This window comes from Ambystoma mexicanum, chromosome 6p (assembly GCF_040938575.1).
Source record: "Ambystoma mexicanum isolate Mex_15411 chromosome 6p, UKY_AmexF1_1, whole genome shotgun sequence".
Lineage (NCBI taxonomy): Eukaryota > Metazoa > Chordata > Amphibia > Caudata > Ambystomatidae > Ambystoma > Ambystoma mexicanum.
Window position 1 is genome coordinate 1189869335 of NC_090935.1, and position 22670 is coordinate 1189892004.

Consider the following 22670-nt stretch of genomic DNA (forward strand, 5'->3'; position numbering starts at 1 on the left):
GCCCTGTGGAGCTGCCTCTGATGGTGCGGCCAGGCTGGTGGAGGAGGCATCCCTGCCACAGTCGGGAGTCGGACGTCCAGCAGGGGTGGCCACATCAACGACTGCACCCCAGCCGGCGGAGGATGTGCAGGCAGCAGGAGGCAGTGCACGGGCAGAGGCACAGCAGCAGCAGCAACGTGGTGGGAACAATGAAGGCTCGGGGCCTTCAACATCAGAGGGGCAGGCATCGGCCGGAGGGCAGGAGGACCCAGGACAGAGAGTGTCTTCCGTGTGGCAGCGGTTGGGCCACGCCATAGATGCGGAGCGGCAGCGGGCGGAAGAGGCACAGCTCACAATGGTCAGGGCGGAGAACTCCATGCGGAGGGCCCTGAGGCGGGCCGAGTGCCTCGAGGCAATCCGCAGGGGTTTGGAGGTGGAGACGTCGACGGCCCTGCGGACCCTCGGGGCCATGGAGGAGGACCGCCTCCGGGACATTGAGGGGGAGTTCGATGATGCCCTGGCCCGGGACATCCACAAGTGAGCCGTGAAACTAGCCCGCTGCCCTTGTACATAGTTATGTAGGTAGTGTTAGGTTTCATTTTTGTTTTTATTTTATTTGGACCTTTCGGACATTGGCCACATTTCTGTATATAGTTTATTTTATTAGTTAGTGTAGTTAGATAGGTTTCCTTTATTTTGTTGGGATAATGGACCCTGGCTTGTTCCCATGTACATAGTTCACATTTGGATTGTATTTTTTTTTCACTTTTTAACCATGGAGCAATGGCTTTCTTTTTTATTTCCCATTGGATTTTGTTTTGTGGACATTGACTTTGGACAACATTACTTTGGAATTTTATTTTTGGTTTTGCTTTTTTTAACAGACATGCTTCTTTTCATTTTTGTACATTCACGTTTCTGTTCATTTTTTATTCTATTTATGTTTCCTTTAATACATATTTTTTTTGGTGAACTTCAATGTGTGGTATCTCATTGGTTTCATGCATTTCATGATATGTGTTTTGAGATTCACTGACACCCATTGGGTGTATGTGAGGGAAATGTGTTTGTTTCGGAACTTGCAATTGGTGTTCTGTGATGTAATTGCAAATTATGAGTGGGTGGATGCAATACTCGGGTGGGTGTTTTGCATTTGGAGGCTGACCATAGGGACCAGGGATCTAGATTGTGATGACATGTTGGCTGGGGAACATGAGTTGGACATGGGTGGGGGCCTGCTGGCAGGTGCCCCACAGTGCTGGGGGGTGGGGGTGGTGGGGAACATGAGTTGGACATGGGTGGGGGCCTGGTGGAGGCTGCCCCTGGTGGCTGGGGGGTGGGGGTGCTGGGAGACATGGGTGGGGGCCTGGTGGCAGGTGCCCCACAGTGCTGGGGGGTGGGGGTGGTGGGGAACATGAGTTGGACATGGGTGGGGGCCTGCTGGCAGGTGCCCCACAGTGCTGGGGGGTGGGGGTGGTGGGGAACATGGGTTGGACATGGGTGGGGGCCTGGTGGAGGCTGCCCCTGGTGGCTGGGGGGTGGGGGTGCTGGGAGACATGGGTGGGGGCCTGGTGGTGGCTGCCCCTGCACTGCTGGGGGGTGGGGGTGGTGGGGAACATGCGTTAGACATGGGTGGGGGCCTGGTGGCAGGTGCCCCACAGTGCTGGGGGGTGGGGGGGTGGGAGACATGGGTGGGGGCCTGGTGGAGGCTGCCCCTGGTGACTGGGGGGGGTGGGGGTGGTTGGAGACATGGGTCGGGGCCTGGTGGAGGCTGCCCCTGGTGACTGGGGAGGTGGGGGTGGTGGGAGACATGGGTGGGGGCCTGGTGGAGGCTGCCCCTGGTGGCTGGGGGGTGGGGGTGCTGGGAGACATGGGTGGGGGCCTGGTGGCAGGTGCCCCACAGTGCTGGGGGGTGGGGGGGGTGGGAGACATGGGTGGGGGCCTGGTGGAGGCTGCCCCTGGTGGCTGGGGGGTGGGGGTGCTGGGAGACATGGGTGAGGGCCTGGTGGCAGGTGCCCCACAGTGCTGGGGGGTGGGGGTGGTGGGGAACATGAGTTGGACATGGGTGGGGGCCTGCTGTCAGGTGCCCCACAGTGCTGGGGGGTGGGGGTGGTGGGGAACATGAGTTGGACATGGGTGGGGGCCTGGTGGAGGCTGCCCCTTGTGGCTGGGGGGTGGGGGTGCTGGGAGACATGGGTGGGGGCCTGGTGGTGGCTGCCCCTGCACTGCTGGGGGTGGGGGTGGTGGGGAACATGCGTTGGACATGGGTGGGGGCCTGGTGGCAGGTGCCCCACAGTGCTGGGGGGTGGGGGGGTGACAGACATGGGTGGGGGCCTGGTGGAGGCTGCCCCTGGTGACTCGGGGGGTGGGGGTGGTGGTTGACATGGGTGGGGGCCTGGTGGTGGCTGCCCCTGCACTGCTGGGGGGTGGGGGTGGTGGGGAACATGCGTTGGACATGGGTGGGGGCCTGGTGGCAGGTGCCCCACAGTGCTGGGGGGTGGGGGGGTGGGAGACATGGGTGGGGGCCTGGTGGAGGCTGCCCCTGGTGACTGGGGGGGTGGGGGTGGTGGGAGACATGGGTGGGGGCCTGGTGGAGGCTGCCCCTGGTGACTGGGGGGGGGTGGGGGTGGTGGGAGACATGTGTCGGGGCCTGGTGGAGGCTGCCCCTGGTGGCTGGGGGGTGGGGGTGCTGGGAGACATGGGTGGGGGCCTGGTGGTGGGTGCCCCTGCACTGCTGGGGGGTGGGGGTGGTAGGAGACATGGGTGGGGGCCTGGTGGAGGCTGCCCCTGGTGACTGGGGGTGGGGGTGGTGGGAGACATGGGTGGGGGCCTGGTGGCAGGTGTCCCACAGGGGTGGGGGTGGTGGGGAACATGAGTTGGACATGGGTGGGGGCCTGCTGGCAGGTGCCCCACAGTGCTGGGGGGTGGGGGGGGTGGGAGACATGGGTGGGGGCCTGGTGGCAGGTGCCCCACAGTGCTGGGGGGTGGGGGTGGTGGGGAACATGAGTTGCACATGGGTGGGGGCCTGGTGGCAGGTGCCCCACAGTGCTGGGGGGTGGGGGTGGTGGGGAACATGTGTTGGACATGGGTGGGGGTCTGCTGGCAGGTGCCTCACAGTGCTGGGGGGTGGGGGGTGGGGAACATGAGTTGGACATGGGTGGGGGCCTGGTGGAGGGTGCCCCTGTACTGCTGGGGGGTGGGGGGGGTGGGAGACATGGGTGGGGGCCTGGTGGAGGGTGCCCCTGGTGGCTGGGGGTTCAGGGGGACATGCGTTGGTGGGCAGTAGTGCAAGTTGACATGTGGGTTGGCCGGGGGGCATGGCCATGGTGGATGGGGTGCCTGCAGGACATGTGCAGGGTAGGCCCCTGTGCAATTCACGTGTGGTGCTCCCCGCGCACCCCTGTAATACACGTAGCCTGCTGAAATCGCGTGTGGCACTTCCCGCGCACCCCTGAGATACGCGTACCCTGCTCGCACGGGCCCAATCGCGTGTGGTAATTCCTGCGCACCCCTGAAATGCACGTACCATGCTGAAATCGCGTGTGGAACGTTCCCCGTACCCTGAAATACACGTATCCTGCTGAAATTGCGTGTGGAACTTCTCGCGCACCCCTGAAATACATGTACCCTGCAGAAATCGCGTGTGGAACTTCCCGCGCGCCCCCAAAATACACGTACCCCGCTCAATCGCGTGTGTGACTTCCCGCGCGCCCCGGAAATACACGTACCCCGCTCAATCGCGTGTGTAACTTCCCGCGCGCCCCCGAAATACACGTACCCCGCTCAATCGCGTGTGTAACTTCCCGCGCGCCCCCGAAATACAGGTACCCCGCTCAATCACGTGTGTAACTTCCCGCGCGCCCCCGAAATACACGTACCCCGCTCAATCGCGTGTGTGACTTCCCGCGCGCCCCGGAAATACACGTACCCCGCTCAATCGCGTGTGTAACTTCCCGCGCACCCCCGAAATACACGTACCCCGCTCAATCGCGTGTGTAACTTCCCGCGCGCCCCCGAAATACAGGTACCCCGCTCAATCACGTGTGTAACTTCCCGCGCGCCCCCGAAATACACGTACCCCGCTCAATCGCGTGTGTGACTTCCCGCGCGCCCCGGAAATACACGTACCCCGCTCAATCGCGTGTGTAACTTCCCGCGCGCCCCCGAAATACACGTACCCCGCTCAATCGTGTGTGTAACTTCCCGCGCGCCCCCGAAATACAGGTACCCCGCTCAATCGCGTGTGTAACTTCCCGCGCGCCCCCGAAATACACGTACCCCGCTCAATCGCGTGTGTAACTTCCCGCGCGCCCCCGAAATACACGTACCCTGCTCAATCACGTGTGTAACTTCCCGTGCGCCCCCGAAATACACGTACCCCGCTCGCACAGGCCCAATTGCTGTATGTTGCCACTTTTGTGATGCGCTGGGACTCTACCGGCTGCCTTCGTGTTGCGGACGTGTTTCTGCTTGTGCGTGTCTTTGGCTGTGCGTGGCTTTGCCCTATTCGATTCCATGAATACGTGTGGTTCGAGTGCATGTGGGCGTTCCGTCTGCTTCCCTGCAGTACATCCCCAGTTACGCCCTTATTTTTGCGCGTTGTTCCCCATTCCGCGCGTTACGCCCCGTGTCCCGCCCACTTTCTGGTGTATGCGCCGAGGTTGTGCGCTTTCACTGTGCGCGTCGCGCACGCCTTTCGGGATGTTGCAGTGACTTGTGCGCCATGCACGGGTTTGGCGCACATCCCGAAGTGTACACGCGCAGGGAATTCCATGAATCGCACGCGTGCGCGTGCGCCTGTTTTTTTCCGCTTGCGCCTGCTTGCGCCTGCTTGCGCGAAGATTTTCGGCGCACATTTGTTCCATGAATCGGCCCCTAAAACTGTGCACATTGGAAAAGGAAATTCAAGTTTGAATGGAATGACACTCAGCCCAGGAAAAGGGCGCTAAAGACCAATGGTACACCTGCAAATGTTAGCTGAACCGGGCATTCCTTACCCCCAATAGCTTAGACTCTCCAAGTGAGTACATTCGACTGATGCCACCTTTCTCCACTCATATGCTGAGTTGTAAATATTTGAATATGTATAATATTATTTATTGGGACAAAAGCCCCGTACTATAAGGACTCATAAACAGTTTGGTTGTAATTTGGCAGGAGATCCATCAAATGACCACCAAACTCCTTAACCCTTACTGCCACTCAGTCATGTGCGCTTACCACAGGAAAAAGAGAGGGGGAAGAGGGGCACACATCCCTATTTTTGGAATCCGTAGGACTGCATGGGGATGTTGGCAGAATGACTTCAAGCAGTAATTCTGCCCTGATAATTCTGCCAATTCTTTGGGAGGAAAAGTAATTCTCCAATTTTCCTCCAATTACGGACACTTTTTTAGCATACCACCAAACTCTTAATGATACCCTATACATTATAGTTATGTATATTTCCTAGCCTACATCCCAGGATTTTATCTCTCATTGCCTGTCCCCCTTACCAATGTGTTACTCATTCCAGATACCTTGAATTTGCTGTAAGGGAACCTGTTCCAGGGACTGCCTCTGCTGCAGGGAGCCAGCCAATAATGTGGTTAGGAACACGGGCTGAAACTGGTGATCTCAGCCTCCGTTCCAAGACACCTGATTGCCGGTTTGCCTGCCTGCCATCCACCCCCATCCTGTGTTCCCTTTTTTTATATTCCTCTCCCCACCTACCTCATTGCAATGGCCGCAATTGCCACTGCCGCAGCTGCTGATGCTCCTTCCACTCTGCCCCTGATGGCCTCCATGGAAAGGGAAGAGGCAGGCCCACCTTTCCATTCCATGGTGGGCATCTTTGAACAGTCTTTTCTTTCAGTGAATGGGAGGCGACCCATTCACGGAACTAAAATATGTTTAATTTGCCCCGTCCCGGCCCATGGGGCCAGTGCTAGAAGCGTTAAACACCTGTTCTTCACTTTGCCTTTTAACAGACAGTTCTAGCACACTACAAAATACAACCTACCATGTAAAGAAATGCAGTGGACAGACAGTTTCAAAGAAGGAAAAGGGATGCACTCTGGCTACTGACAGGAGGGTAGTCAGTAAAGTAATTAATCACAATAGTTCAAGGATACTTGTTTTAAGCACAAAGGGAGCAATGGGTCGTAAAATGCACGAAGGCCCTTCGGAGAAGGACCAGGGGGACAGAACCACAATGTACCTTTTTGCTTGTAGAAGTTGTTGGTGCTCAACAGTGTAGAGTACGTTTTAGGGCACGTTGCAGCTTCTGCAATAGTGCAGCTTCTGCAATAGAGTTCAAGACAGGAGACAGCTGCGGGTATCAGGTGACAGGCAGTTCGGCGAGCGAGACTGGATGGACAGCTGCAGGCTGGTCTATACGGCAGCTTGGGGTCAGGAATCATCATCTCAGTACTGGTTGGCAGGTCTGAAGTACTGGTCGAGCCGTCTCGGATGACGTTAGCAACTGCTGCGTGACAACAGTCAGCAGTACAGTCAGTTGCAGCTCGAGGTGCTTGAGTGGCTCGAAAATGTTCTTTAAGGCGGACACTGGTTGATGCTTGTCGATGCACGATGTGTCGTCTTTTAAGACGGATGGCCCAAAGCTGAGGATAGTGTTGCAGGCACCGACCTTGTCATGGGTTTGGTTCAGAGACTCGCTGTCACTACCCACCTAGGACGCTTGCTTGCAGAGCCTAGCAGGGCACGCTGTGTGCTGGCTGGGTACCGGTTCTGGAGTTGCTGCAGTGTCCTCTGGATTCAGTATCTCCCTCTGTTCCCGAGAGATGTTTAGGGGAGGGATCTTGCTTCCCTCTTTCGAAATCCTGGCCATTCGTCATTGGCAGAAGCTGTAAGGCAGACAGTACCTTCAGCCAGGGTCCAAATGAGTTCTTCTTGTTACTCCCTGCCCAAAAGAGGGGCTCAACCATATTTTAAAGCTAAATGGGCCCCAATGATTGGTGAAGACTAAGCCTACCTTAATGAACCAATACTGGGTCCCCACCAACAATCTCCTGTATGCGTGAGGTCTTATCCAGAGTGCTTTGCAACAGAAAAGGTAAATGAGTGAAACCATGTAACACTAAGTCCCACCCATCTTCCTGTCTGTTGTGGATCAAAGGGTATCTCTGGTTAATTGAGCTCTCTGTGGTTCCTGATTAAAGCGGCAGATCTCCCTTGAACCTGTGGCGAGAACAGACTTTCTGTCTCCATCAAATCACATACTCCTACCCTCTGAATCGGGTCCCCCTGTGGGGGTTTCCTACTGTAAACACAAGTACCAGACATGACAGCTCACTGTCATTGATACTTTAGGGGAGAAGCTGGCTTCAGGTTGACACAGTGCATATGAAAGGGGTTTGGGTTTTTTCCTGTCCTTTGTTAGTCCTGCGACCAGGCCTCCTGTGGGCCTGTTTGAATTACCTCTGATTAGTATGCAAGGCTGCCACCAGCAGCTAACAAAGTAAAGGGCGGATCCATGGAGCCTTTGTTAGTTAATTAGGCTGGCCATGACAGGAGGAAGGGTTTGCCCTCCCCCTTCTGAGATGCCTTGATGTACTCCTGACTGTCATATTCCAACTAAATATGACAGAGGGGACAGCACATGTAGGCTGTGTATACCCAGAGTACACAGGTCTACGTCTATGCCGTGCGGTGAGCATAGGAATATGAGTGCAGATTAGCCCCACACATTTTCCAGAGGTTGATCTACCATCATTCAGTTTCATTTAAAATTTCAAAAAAGCCCAGGGGAGCGCACACCCACTGTGCGGATGGTCGAATTCCTCACACTAGTAGTGGAACCCCAACACAGGAGGACTTGCAGGCTTTCAGGCACATGGCACCACTGTCACTTAGCCCACCCTCACGTGAGTGTCCCCAGGCACTTCCGCTTACAGAACATGTGTCCCTTTCAGGGGGCCTACGACCCAGAGCCCTAGCACAGATCCCATAGTGCACTAATGCATGCTGAGTTTGCTTTGGCTGTCAGAGCCTTGCCTTTTTACGACATTGCATCTGAAAGCACTTGGAGAGCAGCAAGAAGGCAGCATGTTAGCAATTTCTAAACACCAGAACAAACAAATGCCAAGGTGTCACATACAGTCCTGCGTGAGGTATATTAACTCGCTGATCGAGCTTAAAAAAACAATACGAGAAAATAGTTTAGTTCTCTCTCTTTCTCAAAAGCTTTTTTCGTCTCTTGCTCTCTTTCCCAGTAAAATTGGAGCAGTCTGAATTTCGAGCAGGAATTCACAATTGCTCCAAAACTCCCTGAGCGGGAGAGTACACCTGCATAATGTGTTGCATTCTCTCCTCTGCTGACGAGTTTTCCTAGTTCCATGTTGAGCAATGCATATGCTCCCACTGTTTATCGATATCCGGGTTTATCCATACGCATGCGCGGCCATCGGCTTCACAGATAGCATTGCCAGGAGATATATATATACCTGTTTTGATATTTAGCTTTAAGCGCATCGCGCCGCAAGGCAAATACATACAAGGGAGCCCAAGGCAGAGCCTGCGGACTGACCACTGATGCACTGCTTAAGTTGTACTCGTTTCCAGGCACACGGAGAGTGGAGGTAATGAAAGGCAAATCTGCGGCTATGGGGATCATAATTAATCTGTTAAACCACAGGCTGCCTGCCACAGGAAGGCTATTTTAGCTCCCCTGAAAAGTACCTTTTTTATGACAGGCCAGCATTTGTAAGGGAGACAAATGCAGTGTAGACACTAATAATTGGCCATTAAGGATACAGGTGTGATGCATGCTACCTCTCCCATTCTTGATGCCACCATCCGTCCTCAGAACCTGCACCGCGCGCCTGGAATTAATTCCATTCCCCAGCCCCCTGCGCGGCTTCTGCTCATGACGCACCTACTCAGTATCTGAGACATTAACAGTCTGCACCAAATCCCAGATTAGGAGCCTTGTCGTGGCAAAGCCTGCTTTCCCCTGGAATACCTTGTCTGCTGCGTAAATCAGGAACACGAATAGCTGATAAGAATCTTCCTGTGCGCACCTTAAAAGGTTGCTTTGGCATCATATTTGGTTCCTGCTGATATCAACCACTGAATAACGTCACGTTTTTATTCAGCGCTCCATGCCAGCTTCCTCCACTCCAAAGCGCTCTATTAAAATGTGTTATTGTGCCCAGATTAATGGTACTCGATTTGCCAACCTCCAATGGACGAAGCCTTCTTGAACCTCTGTTCTGCCAGCTGAACACAAATGTACCAGGCAAGCCCTTAACTCACTGAGCTATCTGGCCGACCTTAGCACCCACCCCTTACTGCATCTAGCTTTACATATGTTGCTGTCTGTATAGCACGTTTAAACAGATCACTGTTTTTTTTTTTTTTTTTAAGAACAATGTTATTTCAAAAAGTAAAGGCAAACGGGACAAATTCATTGATGCAACAATGTCCAGCAGGCTGCCTGTAGCCACAAAATACAGGCACAAAAAACATTTGGCCCCGAAGTATGAGCAGATTTTAATCGTTTCCCATCGCACAGTTAAGTATGTATTGCAAGAGTAGAAAGTAAAGACGGACAAACAAGAAAAGCCCTTGCATGAATGGACAAGGAAACGACCAACAAGGGAGTGTACACAGTGAAGAGCCATGGAAGGGAAAAGGTGCAACCACCTGTTAATTTGTGCATAACTGTCCCAGCTTTTATGGTCTTGCTAGTGTACAACAATTACAAGAAGTTGCACCAGACATTGGGCCTCATCACGACTTCGGCGGTAACCCTTAAATCCGGCGGTAGCGCTATTACCGCCAAATTTAAGGGTCCGCTGAATCAGGGCTTCGGCAGATTTTGCCCCAGCTCTGAGCTGGGGGGAAATCCGCCGAAAATTCACGCTATTACCGCCGGCGGGAAATCCGCTGACGGTATTAGCACGAAGGGGATTCCCGAGTGGGCTCAGTGGGGAATGGGGACTTACATTACCGCCGAACTCGTGATCCAGCGCTGTTAGGGGAGCTAATAGCGTTACCGTTACCACCCAAGTCGTGATGAGGCCCATTATCTTGTCTTTCCAGGTGGCCCTTTATCGAGGGCAACCTTCGTTCCAAGGTAGCCAGACCCAGTACCTCAGACAGCCAGGTTCCCACATTGGGCCATCCCGTTGACTTCCACTGCCATCATGTTACACATGTCATCACTGCTCAAAGGATCCACCCCAAAGTTTCAGTATCCAGTTCTCACAATGAGTGTGTTGAACCCAGTGTTCTTAACTGTGCATCGATCTCAAAGTCTGTGCCCACCACCATACCGACTCTTGCAACACCTCCCTCCAGAGCCCCTGAAGATTCCACAACATACGTAGTATATTTGCATCTGCAAAAGCATTTGAACCTTTTATAATCACTTGGAATGTTTCGTCTGGCCCCCAGAATGTTGCGAATATGGTTGCTGCAGCAGCAGTCCCTTCCTAGGCGCTCTCAAGCTCTTTCTAATGTGTTTTCAAAATGAAGTCCCTTTTGTTTTGTGGTATTGCTACCGCTAGTTCCGTATCTCAACTCCTCTTTAGTGAGGAGATATCTTCTTCCCTCGGTTCCATGATACGTGTTTCGAAACCCATGACAGGGGCTTCTTCTTTGGGGTTGTGCACTGGAGGATCCATCCAGCTTAGCTGCTCGTCGTAAGTGTCTCTACGCCTCTTCTTGCACAACACTCTGCCATTTCCAAGTGGCAAGCAGTCGCAGTCGGGGGTTAAGTTGCATGCTCCTGGTCAAGAGGTCAGCTCTATCAAATAATGCCCAATCGTTTCGGAAAGTCTATCAACTTTCTACAGTTTATCCTTAGCTCTTTGGCTCCCCTTTATCGTCTTGTTTAAAAAAAAACGGAGCGTTTTCATAACTGTACATCTCCAAGCACTTTTGCAGGTTCTCTCCACTCGGCGTGCGCATAGGTTGGATGCATCAGCCCTCCCACATGCCCGGTCTCTTTACTGTGTTCGGTGTGTGGTGGGTCAGAAGAAGGACACAGACTCTGCTCTTATGGTTATTCTTTATTAAAAGAAAAGTGAAAACTCAGTGCCACATAAGTATTTCTTTTCACGTTTACTCAAAGGTTCTGTGTGACAATAACAAATATCAGTTTGCTCTTCATGTTTTCCTCTAACAGATGTTACTAGTGATGGGCCATAGGTAGGTTGATTTGGCAGTTCCTCATCAGAACGGGTGTCCGTGTCCCCAAAGGGGAGTCTCTCCCGTTGAGGTCCTGCTTTCCTCTACCCCTATGGCGGGTATCCTGTAGCAGTATCACCTCCCTAGCCTCACAGAGAAAGGTTCCCCCTGGGGAGAAGTCACGAAATCCTGCAATTCGTCACCGGTGTCTTTGACTTTTCCATGTCATCTGCCAAGTCATCCTCCATTTTCCTCCTCCTCTCCACTCTCCCACTGACCGGCCTGCTGTACCATAACTCTCTGATACTGGCTCGTATTTTGCAGGTTGAAGCTTCTTTTTACACGGCTAATTAGGGTACAAGTCCACAATACTGTAAACAAACACTAGGATCCTCAAGATGCACATAATATGCGTGGGTATTTCAGTTGTATCCAAGCCATACAAGCATTAATAAAACCGAAGGCCTGGCCAAGTATGCTAATGCTGGTTTACTGGAAGGGTACCAAAGGGGTGGGGAGTTGTGTTGCCTGTAAGAAGGGCGTGGCACACGTGACTCAACTGATCATTCTTCCATGATGCCTCTCAGGAAATTTGAAGCGGAATATTCAGTCATTATGCTCCACACAATACCCATCCATGTGCAGCAGAACACCCCTGTAATTCTGCTCCATAATACATCATAACTTGTACTCAATAAGCACCATCAGTTTGCTGCATAATATGTCCACAAGGGCCTGATTCGCAGACGTGTTTGTGTGCTGAAAAGTGGTTTTGCGCACTTTTCAGCAGGCAAAACACCTTTTCTCGATTCATGGATCGTGCTTTGCGTGTCTTTCCGGGACTTTGCGTGGGTCATCACGACTTTGCAAGCAGTTGAGCGCTGTTCGCAACACTCCATGCAAAGGGTGGGACGGGCCTACACAAAGAAATAAATAGGGGGCGTAACATGCATATTCCCCATTCTCCCTGCAAAATAATAAAGAACAAGGAGTACCGTGGGTGTGTTGCGGGACAGGCCACGCAGATAAATCATGACAGGTCCAAACTGTGCCAGACCTATATTCCAATTATTGTGGCATAGAATATCCCCAGAATATGCCCAAGGTTGCCACTTAGTATAGTACAGATTTTCAGTTGTGCTTTGAATTGGGAATACTGCAACATCAGGATGCCATTTGTGGTGGAGAGCGCTGGTGGAGGAAACACACCGTGCGGATTTGGTGCAATCTTCCTTTGTCGGGTCAGGGGACTATTGAGATGAGCGACCTAGTTGAGGAGGTTGGGCGATGGCATTGTTTTTGCTTGGGTTCAATTAGGGGACCCATAGCCTGTTATATTTTCTTCAGGGGCATCAAAAAGGAAGTTGTGAGGGAGGCCTGGAGTTGGGTCTTGGAGACTAGTTATGTGATAGGACAATAAAGGATGATAAGCGCAGGTGCTGTGTGGATGGACAGACTGGATAGTGAAACTGGAAAAAGAGCTCAAAGGTCCTTCTGTGGAGGTTTGGAAGGTTGCATTTTTTGAAAAGTGCTGCTATTGTGGTTGAAATGCTTATTTTTTAAATGTAAGTTTTAGTTGTGGGGTGGTGATAGAACTCATGGCAAACCGTTGAGAGAATGTTAGCGGCTTGTTCACCTCTAAAGGTGACGTTATGGAAAGCTAATCATTTCAGGGAGATACATTTCTAATCTGCATCTGTTTCACAGGTTGCATGCTTGCATTAGTAAAGCAAAGCATTGGTGACATCCTACTTCTCGTTGGCAGGTGGAGGCATTCTTTTTGTGAAAGCTACAGGTGTGCCTTTGTATATTTTTCATCCATGTCCTTCTAAAAAATGCAATCATTTGTAATTTTGAGCCCACAACTCTATCTGAATTGTCACCTTGGAGGCCTAGATTGTGCAGAAGTATGGGCTATGACTGCTGTTGTATCCCGCCCTCTGCTGAATGTCACTGCCTGGCCACTTGCACAGCCATTTTGAGATATGATATTTTCAAAGCAAGGTATATTGCGTGTATGCAGAGGAGAGATTCGTTTCAACATGTTCAGTAATCTCGCCTTCTAGGTGCAGCATCATAAATGATATTCATTAGAAAAAATAAATAAAATGGAAAGCCTGTCCACGTGTCTATAAAAGCAGAGAGGAATAAGCCAGTCAGCAAAGCAGGGTGAAGGAGAAGGGGGGATGGAAGGTAGGAAAAGTAAGGCAGTGGTAGTCTTTCAGGTTTGCCACCTTTCATATTAACTCTCCTCATCCGTGGATGGCGGTTTCTGGTGCTCTTGGGTGGCACAAGAGCTAGTGGCTTACCTTGCTGTTTAATCCAGGACCTCACATGGGCACTACCTCTGAGGTTTTCATCCTAACCCCTGACACTGGTGGTCAGAGCTTCCTGTGTGTGTTACCCCAATGCCTTTATAGTTCATTTGAGCAGGATGCTTTTACTTAATTCCTTCCTCATTATCGAGCAGTCCTGCGGCCTTCGGTCAGTCCTCTTTCTCCTTTTCTTTCATGTAGAGCCCAGTGGTGAATGTTGTCCTCCATATTTCTTTGGTATATTCACTGGGAGTTGTTCACGTGGCCCTTTGTTTGCCTTGTGCTCCTTATTTCTATCTTGGTTCCTCTCGCTTCCTCTCTTCTTCAGGTAAATCTGTCGAGCAGGGTTGCTGAAGATGCAGGGCATTGAACTTTCCTTCAGTTAATACAGATTATCCCTGAGTTCTTTGGATGTAGCAAGTTTCTGACTGAGTCCCCAGTGTGTTGGTTATCGTACACTCGTCGTCTCGTCTCTGAAATGCACTTGCTCTCTTTCCCAGGTTGATCTTTGGGGATTGAGTCTTGATTTTCCACCAAGTCTCATCTATGACGTTGCTGTGCTCGTTTTCCCGCATATGATTTTGGGCCTCTTCTTATCCTCATCTTCCAGGTCCTCTCCAATGTCTTCGCCATCGGGAAGGACCATGGGATACAGAGATTCTTTTTGCTGTGGGACCACCGAAGTCTCCCCCATTTGCTTTGCATTGCAGGCCCCACAATACTTTTCCATAGACCAGGAAGCCCCAAGCCCTGTTCCTAAAAACACGCTGCATGGTTCCTGCATGTAGACGGTTCATTATTGATTTGAGGATTCCCTTGGTAGGTATTTCAGACTTCCTGCGTGTTGCTAGTAGTTGTGTTCCCCAAAACAGATTTTTTATAATTATTAAACTTAGATATGTGGTTCATTCCACCCTTCCAGATTAGCACCATTTTGTGGCAACTCTTGTGGTTCCTTTGCTGCATGGGCTCCGTTGCATAAGCTTGGATTTTCAGATCTCAAGTTCCAGCATGCTTTCCTTGCAGCATTTATTTGTGTAGCACAGTTGTTCCTGTGATGTATTTGCAGTCTTGTCTAGGAGTGTGGCATCAGTGTCCATTGATATAGTTACTGGCAATTCCATGGAATAACATTGCATGCTTCTGCTCTGCGAGCACCAGTATCGTTTTCGTACCTGTTGAATAGTGGTGGACAAGGAGGCAGTTTTATTTTACTCCCTGGATTTGGGAAGGTTTCCTGAGAGTTCCTATTTCTACCCCACTCGTATTGATGTAGTTGCGTTCTGTATTTTGATGGTCTACCCAAGATGGCTTCTCATGCGCAACGTTTCTAGTTTTATCCACAATCTGTTGCCATCCACTGTATCAAATGCTTCTGAAAAGTCCAGGAATAACACACACAAGGGTTGTTTTTGTCTTGTGTGGTATGTGTTTGCAATGTGAATAAAATGAAACACTTGGTCTCTGGTCAAGACACATTCATGGAAGCCGCCTTGAGGAGGGGAGTTGAAGCCTTGCTCAGTCCAAACCACCCCTTGTGTTTCTCAGTTGTCTAGGAAGAGGTCATGTGGAACATTTGCTGAGGTGCTTATTATCCACTCAGATTGAAATTGTCCTTTCAGAATGTTGACTGGCCATGCAGCCGGATCACCGTGCAGTGTGCTGCTGCTGGTCAAGGCAGGGACGTGCAGGCTGAATGCGGGGCCACGGCTCTGTGCACGCATTCTGTGGAACAGTTCGGAGACTGAGCAAAGTCAAAGTGCATGCACTAGGTGCGATTCCACATATTTCTGCTTACATCTATATCACTGCCTTACAACCATGCAACAATAACTATATGGCAGTGACATGTGTACCATAGGAGTAGTGGAACTGTGACTCCAGTGGAGGACAAAGTAGGAAGGAACAGAGCAACGTGCAACACATTTGTCAAGGTTTGCAGTCATGCTGGTTGACAGCCAATTGATTTGAAACGGATTCGTTTAGCTGTAACTGATATCCGATAGTGAAATGGAGAAGTGCACTTTAACTTCACAAAGAACAGTTCCGGGAATGGTGAAAATGGTTGCAAAAAGTAATAGAGCTGTTAACAGTCAAAAATAAAAGTAGTGGAACGCCGAGCCCGACTGATCCCGCTCACTTCGACCACTGCTACATGGAAAAACGCAAGGAAGAATGCTTGCGTGCAAGAGGGAGAGCATCGGAGACAGCTGATACAAGTAGATAGTGGGAGAGACAGAATAAAGAGAGAAAAGGTAGTGGGTACATTAAAAAAAATCCTTTGGCGAGATGTAGCCTGCCGGGACAGCAGATGCGTGTTTAGGCTGCTTAATGATATGTTGACAGTTGGAACTTGTCTCTCCTGCCAAGTGGCCTTGTATGTCCTTCTTTGATTACATCAGAAATAAGGCTACTCAACCAGAGCATAATGAGATCTTCTGCTCCACAGCCCACATCATGCCGCTAAGCGTGGAAAGGCGGGAAGCATCTGTGTCTCCAGTCTCTCCCGGTCCCAGCCCCTGCTCCCAACCAATGCACGGTTTCTAAATGGAATTAAGGCCCCACACGCCCGTGCACTCTAGAGAAGAATAGCAGCCAAGAAGCTCATAAGGACGTGTGGAAGGTCGCTAATGGTTTCAGAAGGAGAGTGTTTCTTCTGCAGCCAGGCGTCAAGCTACGTCTAAGACTAGGGTCTACACAGACCCCACTACCATGGCTTGCCCTGAATTATGTTCTGTGCAATTGCTCAATGGTGGGCAGATACGACTGCACGCTGCCGCGGAGTGTGTGACTTTGCCTATCCATGCACAAACTGACACACTGGGCATGATTTGGGGAAACGTGTGCACCTATTTAGATTTGATATTGGTGTTTACCTTTGGAAGCGGGATGTGCATTCATACACGTGGGTTTGATGTGTACACATGTCTGCACACTGATTTACCGATCCATGTTAAGGCAAGCACCAACTTAAAAAGGGCTTGGATTGGTTTGTAATGTGTGCTGAAAGTCCATTTTTTGTAAACCTACTAGAATTATTTATATCACACAAAAAGTATCCGAACTTTGTATGACTTCTGAATGACTTTGACCCAGAAATCTGTGTAGGGGGCGCTTAGCCCACTGAGGGGTATTCAGCGGATATGTTTTTGTTGGTAGGCAGGAGTTACATTGTAGGGCCTCAATCAGTAGCAGCTAATTAGAGCAATGGGAAACAGAAATACTGTTTCCTCTGATTTCAGGGAAACAGCAACCGCTCCCGCCCTTTCAGCGCACTTTACGCACGCACCCCGTCGCGCCACCCCCCCACACCCCACCCCGGGCGGCAGGATTTTGGTGGGTGGGATCCCCTTCCCTCATGAGCACGCACATTTCACTTCCCCATCGACCCATGTACATGTGTGGAGATGGCTAGGCACTACCTTTGCCCTCAGTGGTAGGATACCTCCTAATGAAACGTTACAGATAATTAGCAGAACTGTATTGCATACATTAAGAAAGGGTTCAATCCTCTTTGCACAACTAAACCACTGTTGAAAAACACAACCATGAACTTACAAACTACTTTTCCGATTCAGAGCATAGCAATATGAACTGAAAACATTCTGCTGCGCTTTTTTAATGCACACTAACCTCAAGAAGTCGATTTTGAATGACCCTCAGCGCTGCTTGAGAGGGGAGTTCCCTGGAGGGGGTGCCGTGACTGATCCCCAAGGGTTCTGCAATGGATGACTTGAAACCTGTCACTGGAACCTTCAGGGCCCACTGCACCTGTTCACGCCTCAGCACTCTTCATTCCTGTCCCTGGTGCACAATTGGAGGGGAAGTGGTGCAGTTCACCAGGGGAAGCGGCAAGGGTACCTCTGCATCCGCCAACTGAGAGGGTGGGGCAGGCTCTCGGTCGTGGGGCATGACTGGCACAGCCCACTGCCAATTCCAAATTTGTCTAAGCAACATGAGCCGTGCTGTGCCCCCACAGCTGGAATGAAATCAAGTAAGTGGCGCTCTGGTGTGTCAGGTTCAGCCTTGCATCGGTGCTGTAAGATGTACGGGACCTCTGATGGGGTCCTATACTTCTGCATCACTAATACAATGCTTTTCTTGACGCAAAATCCTGTGAAACTACGGTAATGGGCCAAAATGACGCCCTCATAATTTCGAAGGCCGAAATTCAGATTATTTGTTGTTAGACCTCCCTTACACCATATATATATATGTGGGGGGTATGTGATATAATAGTAATATGGGGGGGTTGCAGAGGATCTCCCCCCGCATATGTCATAGTGTAAATGGGGTTTACATTTTCTTTTTTTTAAGGTCAGCATTTTCAGCCGTCGGAATTATGGGGATCGCAGTGATCACATAGATCCTGAAACTAGTTTATCGAGACATCCTGGTTACCTTGCAAGAAGAGTATTAGGACCCTTTGGATAAAAGGATCTTTACACGTTTTAAGCTGTGGTTTTTTACAAGTGTGTTTTTATTTATATTGAAACATAGTCTAGACACATTGCCTGCAAAGAGTAGGTCAGACGACACGTGTTTCAACCCCAGAGGGTCTTTATCAAGGCAGATTGGTACGGTAAGGTGAAAGAGATCAATTCCGTGAATTTCTCAGGCCAATGGCAGAAGTCATCCAATATGCTACGGGTCATTTAGGCTGATGCCTGTTGGTTCTGCAAAAAAACCACAGCTTAAAACGCGTAAAGATCCTTTTATCTCAAAGGGTCCTAATACTCTTCTTGCAAAGTAACCAGGACGTCTCCTCGATAAACTCCTTTCTCAAGAGGTATTGGGTTTACCTCTTCCAACCTGTGATCTTGCAGAACTTGATAAAATCCAAGCAAACTACTCACTTAGCTCAGCACAGGAGTGTTCATTACCTAGAACCCAACCTTCTTCTCTACCAGATCCTGAAACTACTTTGCTGCCTTACTCTTCATGTCACCCTGTGCACCTAACGATAGCTAGGACAGAGGCACAGTCCATTTTCGTAATGTGATGTGGGGTAGTGTAGATAGTGCAAAAGTGGGGCACACCTTCGATACACCCCTTATGCACGGCATCACATTTATGGGATGGACTGAAAGGGTTTGCTGGAGGTCTAGCGTTCAGTGCTAATCAGAAATAGGCCGCTAGTGAACAGGGGGAGCCAAATCTTGGGCGGGTGATCCTTTCACTAAGCGCTTAGCATGGTATCTGAGGTGTTCATTCAATTCTCACTGTTTTCTTGAATTAAGACCTGGTTTTGTTTTGCATCAGATCGGCCGTGGCTGATAGAACCAAGGAAAGTCCAGAAGCTCCAGGAGAAGATCTACTTTGCACTTCAGCACGTGATTCAGAAGAACCACCTCGATGACGAAACCTTGGCCAAGGTGAGTCCTCCCGACACTGCACACCCAGTGTCAATAGACCAACACCATGTGCATGCACAGCTGGTTGTATCTGTAGCCCCTTCAAAGTTTGGGGGTCACAGTGGTAGGAATGACTGCCATAGCACACATTTTTTGCTATATATATATATATATATATATATATATATATATATATATATATATATATATACTTTCAGTGTTATGCAGTTGCCACTCAGCTCTCTTTCAGGCTCCCCTCCGGCTCCTCTCCTTCCTCGCTCATTCCTGACTGTCTGTCCACGATTCAGGATTGGTGCGCCTCCAACAATCTCTGCCTTAATGCCAGTAAGACTGAGATCCTTCTCATTGGGACCCCTGCTCCCGCTTTCCCTCTCTCACTCTGCCCTTCCTTAGGCCCTCTACCCCCGCCTTCCTGTGAGGCAAAAAACCTTGGAGTCATCTTCAACTCCACTCTCTCTTTCTCTCTGCACATCACTGGCCTTGCCTAGAAATCCCACTTCCAGCTGCACCTCCTCAGAGGTATTCTACCCTTTGTCCCCCTCCCCCAGAAGCTCACTGTCTCCAGAGCCCTGGTTCTCTCTAGGCTGGGCTACTGCAACAGCCTCTTCCTCAATCGTCCTAACTCTACTCTTTGCCCCTTGCAACTAATCCAGAACAGGACTGCAAGGCGTATCCTTGGCCTCAAGCCCAGGGACCGAACTCCTCCAGCCCTGAAACCTCTTCCCTGCACGGCCACCTCACCTACCGCGCACTTAGGGACTGTAACTGTAACCCCTACAATCCCACTTTCTCCTTGCACTTACCCAGAGTCTCGCTGCCCTGACTGCACTTACTCAGACCCATGCTGCCATCGCACTTCCCCTTCTCTCCCCCTCTCTACCCTGCACTTCCCCCTCCACCTGCACTTTTCGATGTTGCACTTTCACCATCCAAATGTCACAAGGCTTAGTAGGATCGTTTGTCTTGTCTTCCCTCTGTCTCCCCTCCCTTGTCTTGTGGCGCCTAGAAACACTTGTGTTCAGGCGCGTTATGAATATCGTATCATATATGTGTGTGTGTGTGTGTGTGTGCATATATATATATAATGTTATATTGCAGTTGGGATTTTATAATCAACATGGACCTTCAACCTCCACTATAAAAAAGCACTGGAAAAACTATTTTACAGGTCCTATATGTATGGGCGTTTTTTTTTATTTATTTATTAAGATTTTCCACCGAATTACAAAACTTAGAAAGGTATTCATGGAAGTTCAATGCACTAGTCTTTTACCAGTTCTGTTATCATCACAACTTTGCAGCCTTTAAAGGACCATTTCACAAGAGCCTTGTGCCAAACAATGCGAGGCGCAATGTCTGCCCATTGCCTCCCCTTAAGGGTGGACCTCATGCCCATTACTTGAAATGTTATTTTCACATTTCGCATGGAAATGTGAAAACAATAGAAACCAATTCTAAGCATGAGTATTTCTATTTGGGGCTGAGAAATTCTTCCGGGGTCCCCTTCCCCGGGGAAGATCTTTGTCAGCATTGTACTTTACCCTGTTCCTGGCTTTCTGACATCCGTCGGGGACTACCACACGTTGAAACTCATTCCTGTGTGCTTTGATGTCTGGCAACCACTCCACTTAAACACCCTTTGCCCCCAAATTATGTGGGTGGAATGAATCTTCAGGGACAAAGCAATTTATGCGGCTAGATTCAATTTAGACAATTACCCCGTGTGCAAAATGCAATGATTTTGCTTTCTTGCCCCACAAAACAGACATAAGTGAACACAATTATTAGTGAATTTGCCCCCAAGGTCTCATCCCTGTTATGCATTTTGCAGTTAACTTCAACTTTCATGGGTCGTGTTATGTCATCTTTTATATGTAAACTGTATTTATAAGATTTATAATAGGAATGTCGACGCATGAGAAATTAGCTATATTTCACACATTTGTGAGTCAAAGCCTAGTGGCAGTAGAAAGGGTGAGAAATATTAACAGGGATCATTTCTAGAGGATGACATTTTTTATCTAAATGGCTATGAGCTTCACCATTTCTGCAACCCCATTCGTATGGAATTATAGTCCCTCAAAATTAAATTAAGTTTTTTTCATATTTACACTGAGATAGGATGAGTAAATATACAGCACCCTTTTTTCCATAATATTATTTCCTCCTTCTAAAAGTATAACCATGTCCTTTCACCCAACCTCACAGCCCATTAATTACACACTAAAACAGGCCAAATAGTTTGGCCACAGGGAATCTCTCACCTGGCTTCTTTTAGAACAGACCAAAAGAGAACTGCTAGAATGAAAAAGACAAAAGGAGAACCCCACAAATGATTGCTCGGGGTAGGAGAGGACAGGAATACGAACAGGTGTGAGCAGAACTTCAATAGTGAAAGTGTTCCAGAACTGGCTTTGGGTCACCCCTACAAGCACATTCACATGTAAAGTGTCTTGGAAAGCATTAGATTTTAAGGTGGAATTGTTGACTCTTATAAAATGTCACCAATCATCGCGATATTCCTCTGTGAAATCTAGTTAAGCTGCACAGTCTTGATGGGAAATCCGGTTTCTTAGGGGATGGTTTTCTCTACGATCTCCTCCAGCTAATCCAGAATAGGGCTGCAAGACTTATCCTTGGCCTCAAGTACAAGGACTGCATCTCTCCAGCCCTAAAATCTCCCCGCTGACTCCCGGTTTCTGCAAGAATCAAATTCAAATCCCTCTGCATTATACATAAGGCTATCAGGGGCTGAGGACCATGCTATCTACAACTGGCTCCCACTAAATACTCTCCCTCCAGATTTTTACGTTCTTCCGGCACCAACTCTGTGTGTCAAGCACTTTGCGAAACAGCGAGCTGGAGGCCGATCTCTTTCCTCAGTAGGCTCTCTCCTATGGAACAGCCTCCCCCTTCCTTTTTGTCTAAAGCCAGATTTCCTCATATTCTGTGAGCTCCTCAGAACCTTCCTTTTCACCTCCTCCTTCCCTTCCTTGCTCCTGTGCTAAACCCCACAGTTGCTGAGATTGATGACCAGGGCCCTTATGTGTCCTCCTAGGTCCTGACCTCCCACACACAATCGTCTTCAGCCTCTGCCCACTTCCAGAACTTACCTTGGTACCCACTGGCCTGTGCCACCACAGGCCTGCACTTATTTATTGGCAGCTGACCACTCTCATCAAGTCACTTAACAGCTGCTTACACCCTACCACTTTCCTCTTTGGTACACCTAGCACTTACCCCCACTCCCTCAGCCCTTCTCTCTCTCTGCACTTGCACGTACTGAATGCTCACAAGGCCTTGTAGGTCCGCCTCTATCTTTCATTGTTGTATTTGATTTCTTTCCCATTTTCCCCTCCCTGTTGCCGTGTGGGCGCTTTAAAACATAATTTACTTGATGTATAAGCACCTTACAAATGCACAATAAATAAATAAAAGAAATGGGCTGATGGCACTAGGACTCTCTAATGTATATCTTAATATCTGGAGAATAGAACTCCTTATAAATATGGAATTCACATTCTTGTCTCTTTTCTCAGGACAGTAATCAGTTGAGACCGCGCAGGATCTCATTACACAGTCAAAGTTGTGTACCTGACCGTATTGTGCGCCCCAAAGCTACAAATACGACTACATCAAAGCTTTATTTGGCTCTTTGAGGGTGTCCAAAACGTTACTTTCACCGACAAAATATTGAACATTTTTCCCAGGCTGTGTCCGAACTGTTTGTTTCCCGGGGACACAAATTGCCCGGACTGCTTTCACCAAAGTATTGCATTGGACAGCAGTCCAGGAATTCCAAAATGGTCAAAACCTATAGTTCTGAAATACGCATGCATCCACCTGTAAACTCTCATTTGGAAAACTA

General features: G+C 49.6%; 1 protein-coding gene across 1 annotated transcript in view; it reads left to right on the plus strand.

The window, feature by feature from the left end:
* Positions 1-22670, plus strand: part of RORB (RAR related orphan receptor B) — a 534900-nt gene that overhangs the window by 499813 nt on the left and 12417 nt on the right. The window contains exon 9 of the mRNA XM_069625827.1: positions 18690-18802. Within this exon, the coding sequence (XP_069481928.1) occupies positions 18690-18802 (113 nt within the window). The remainder of the gene's footprint in view (positions 1-18689; positions 18803-22670) is intronic.